The following is a 2,993-nucleotide window of genomic DNA, read 5'->3' as shown; positions in this document are numbered from 1 at the left end:
CGCGATGCACAAAGCGTTTATCTCCTTGTACGTCAAGTTAACAGATTTACAATTAACGAATTTCTATGAAACGAGACTGTGTTCAAGTGTAACCGTTAACTCAGTTCTTTCAAATATTACCGCCGTTACATATGACTTCCTCGTACGAACTCAATTGTACACGTATATTTGATTTGTGAACGTAACGTATACATGTATGTTTCCTTTTATTTACGGTTCGTTTCGAAACAACAAACTCATTTCAGATTCAACGTATATATTATTCGTTAAGCGACTGATTTGACACGTGAAACTAAAATGATATTTTGTATCGTGTAGTTTGTACGTTCAGGGAACAACTGTTGAACAACTCTCCAGTATCGTTCAAATCGTGCGTACCCTAACCTTAACAGAGACACGAAACTTCGAATCCCCTTACCTGATGAAAGTCGAATCTGCCGCAGGACTGGAGGGTCTTGGTGAGGAACTTGCGGTGGACGCGGTATTGGTCTCCTCCACGTCCATCATCATTCATACCGACAATGACGGATCAATGCTAACAACGGGAATAACAGGGAATTTTATGAACGTGAGCAGCGTAATTGGAATTACGGAAGGGATATCGTATGGAGGATGAACGATTTGTCGGACCCGCCGGCCTCTGAACGTCCGATCCCGCGGGGGCAGAAACCATAAAGTCAGGGAGCTTGACAAAGGGGTTGGGGGTTGGTTTCATGCGCCCGTCCACGAGCGCGGACTCACGGAAAACAACTGACAAACGACGTTACCCCCACCGTGGGCAACCACTCTCCGGCGCCTGCAACCCTGCGCCGCCGACACCTGCCAAAACAGGAATGGTTATCATTACGCAGGCGCCGCGCCGCCAAAGTACTCCCAGGATTTTTGTGAAATTGAAAAAAATAAAACGGAATCGGAGAAAAGCGCATACAACGTTCTGCTTGCAATTTAACTTTTTAACGAAAGTTCATCAACTTGATTCGTTACTGATATTATTTGAAGAATTATTCAACAAGTTGCTAATTATTTAAAAAAAACCTATATGTATATATATATATATGTGTGTGTGTGTAGAAAAAGGAAGATAGAAATGTTTTTTTCCTTTCACTTAAATATTTTTATTACTTTTTTTTTTTTTTAAACATCTGAAACAGTTTTTTCTCTAGAGGAATGATAATGCCGGGCGAATGTTTCTCCAACAAGTAGTGGAAACACCAGAGACGCTTCTGCATAGATCTGGAATAGTAGTAATGTAATGTATCAATTGATTTATGCAGTTACGTATGAGACAAAAAGTATTTTTACCTTAACTGGTTTTGCATCCATTCGAATTTTACCCCATGAGACGGCTTCGTCTGGACGAGCACCACTATCGCTTCCGTCGAATTCCGAAGACGTATTTATAAATACTGCGTAGTCAGCACCATTTCTCTATGATAGAAATTATTTTTAATTAGCCTACCATCGGCTCTTTTTCACGTTGATTTTATTACCATTAGGTTTGCATTACAAATGTGGTGCTTTATAACACCACCTCCAATGATAACCATGCCACTTTTCACTGCCTTCATAGCTATTGTATTCAATCGCCTAAGATCTGTAATACAGGAAATCGGAAATAATATTCTTGATATGTTTCTTAATCAAATTAATGTGAAAAATGGAAATTATATTTTATAACAAATTGATACCTGAAACTATATCTACAACTAAGCCTGGATTTCTAAAGGAATGAAAATACATCATATCACCAAGGCTACCATCTGTTAAAGCAGGACTAAACACTGGAATTTTATTTTTTGCAGCCCAATAATAAATTGATTCTTCGTTATTAATTTCTTCTCCCAGTCTTGTTATTATTTTAGATGGTGTCCAAAGTACACCCTAAAAATTGCACCTTTAAATACTTCATTTTTTGAAACAAGAAACGTTTTATTTCCTTCTTTTAAGTTATACCTTCTCTTTCTGTTCTGTCAACATTGCATCTAATTTAGGCATAACCCAATCCTCAAACAGACAGTAGTTATCATTAGGTACTAATAAATTTCCTGTCCTATTAATACCACGTTGTCTAAGACTTTTGCCTTCTAAATGGAAATCTCCTATATATGTTGGTGCTAAACATTTTATCAAATCTTCTTCCACACCACCTGCTGTAGTAACAATACAGTCCACCTGTAACATTAACCATTATTTAAACTATCTATAAAATCTAAAATTAATATTTTCAAATATTTCAACTTACCATTTTATGTTGTACAAGGAACCTTATAGTATCTCGAATTCCACATGAAGCCATATTAGATGTATATCCTAAAAATATTGTACAGGGAGTTCTTCTTTTTATAAAATCATCATCTTCTAAGATATCAACCTGATCAACTTTAAGAGGAACATTTCTAGCATCTATCATTCGTTGAATTTCATCCACTGCTAATCCAAAATTTCTTGCTTGAAATCCAGAATTTTTATATGCTTTAAGGAGAGCATGATAATCAATTCCTCTATTCCAGTCATATCCTAAAACATATTAGTATTATTTAGCATTTAATTATTAACCATTCCAAAACATAGTTGTCCTACATTATGAGACAGCTACACAACCTTTCACAATAGGTGTTCCAGATGGAATGGGAGAGCTATGTATTAATACAGCATTTTTAACAAGTTCTGGAACTTCGTCGTGTGAATTTTGTTTACTGTCATTCATTTTTATGCCAAATTTACTTTATTTTCAATTTGTGTTAGTTGTGTTATTCTTATTGCGGAATGTCTCTTACATGCACGGTGTTTGCAAAGAGACATAACCTAACATAAACATATAACGTGTAAACGATATTCGTAATACTTTTTCGATTAATGCACAAAGTATTAGATTACTATGTGTAATAGTACAGTTCATTATTAAATTATTTATTATATAAGAAATGTACAATTTTTTTACATCATCATTAGTTTCTATAAAAAACCTTAACAACATTATATACATAAATTGT

General features: G+C 35.2%; 1 protein-coding gene across 1 annotated transcript; it reads right to left on the bottom strand.

The window, feature by feature from the left end:
- Positions 1-1,134: 1,134 nt before the first annotated feature.
- Positions 1,135-2,707, bottom strand: LOC108570382 (probable deoxyhypusine synthase). Its single transcript, XM_017932236.1, has 7 exons — positions 2,602-2,707; positions 2,243-2,517; positions 1,954-2,172; positions 1,689-1,881; positions 1,491-1,594; positions 1,303-1,428; positions 1,135-1,233 (listed from the first exon to the last, which is right to left on the bottom strand). The coding sequence occupies exons 1-7, from the start codon at positions 2,705-2,707 to the stop codon at positions 1,135-1,137; spliced, it is 1,122 nt and encodes a 373-aa protein (XP_017787725.1).
- Between the last annotated feature and the right edge of the window lie 286 nt (positions 2,708-2,993).

The sequence above is a fragment of the Habropoda laboriosa genome, unplaced genomic scaffold, assembly GCF_001263275.1.
Source record: "Habropoda laboriosa isolate 0110345459 unplaced genomic scaffold, ASM126327v1 scaffold104, whole genome shotgun sequence".
In the NCBI taxonomy this organism is placed as follows: Eukaryota; Metazoa; Arthropoda; class Insecta; order Hymenoptera; family Apidae; genus Habropoda; species Habropoda laboriosa.
This window is presented reverse-complemented; position numbering and strand designations above follow the sequence as displayed.

Bases quoted from the DNA above. Each gene is read 5' to 3' on its own strand.
- LOC108570382 (XM_017932236.1), bottom strand. From the start codon at position 2,707: ATGAATGACAGTAAACAAAATTCACACGACGAAGTTCCAGAACTTGTT. The intron at 1,882-1,953 runs GTATAACTTAAA...TGCAATTTTTAG, and splicing joins TGACAGAACAGAAAGAGAAG to GGTGTACTTTGGACACCATC. The intron at 1,234-1,302 runs GTAAAAATACTT...CTACTATTCCAG, and splicing joins TGGATGCAAAACCAGTTAAG to ATCTATGCAGAAGCGTCTCT.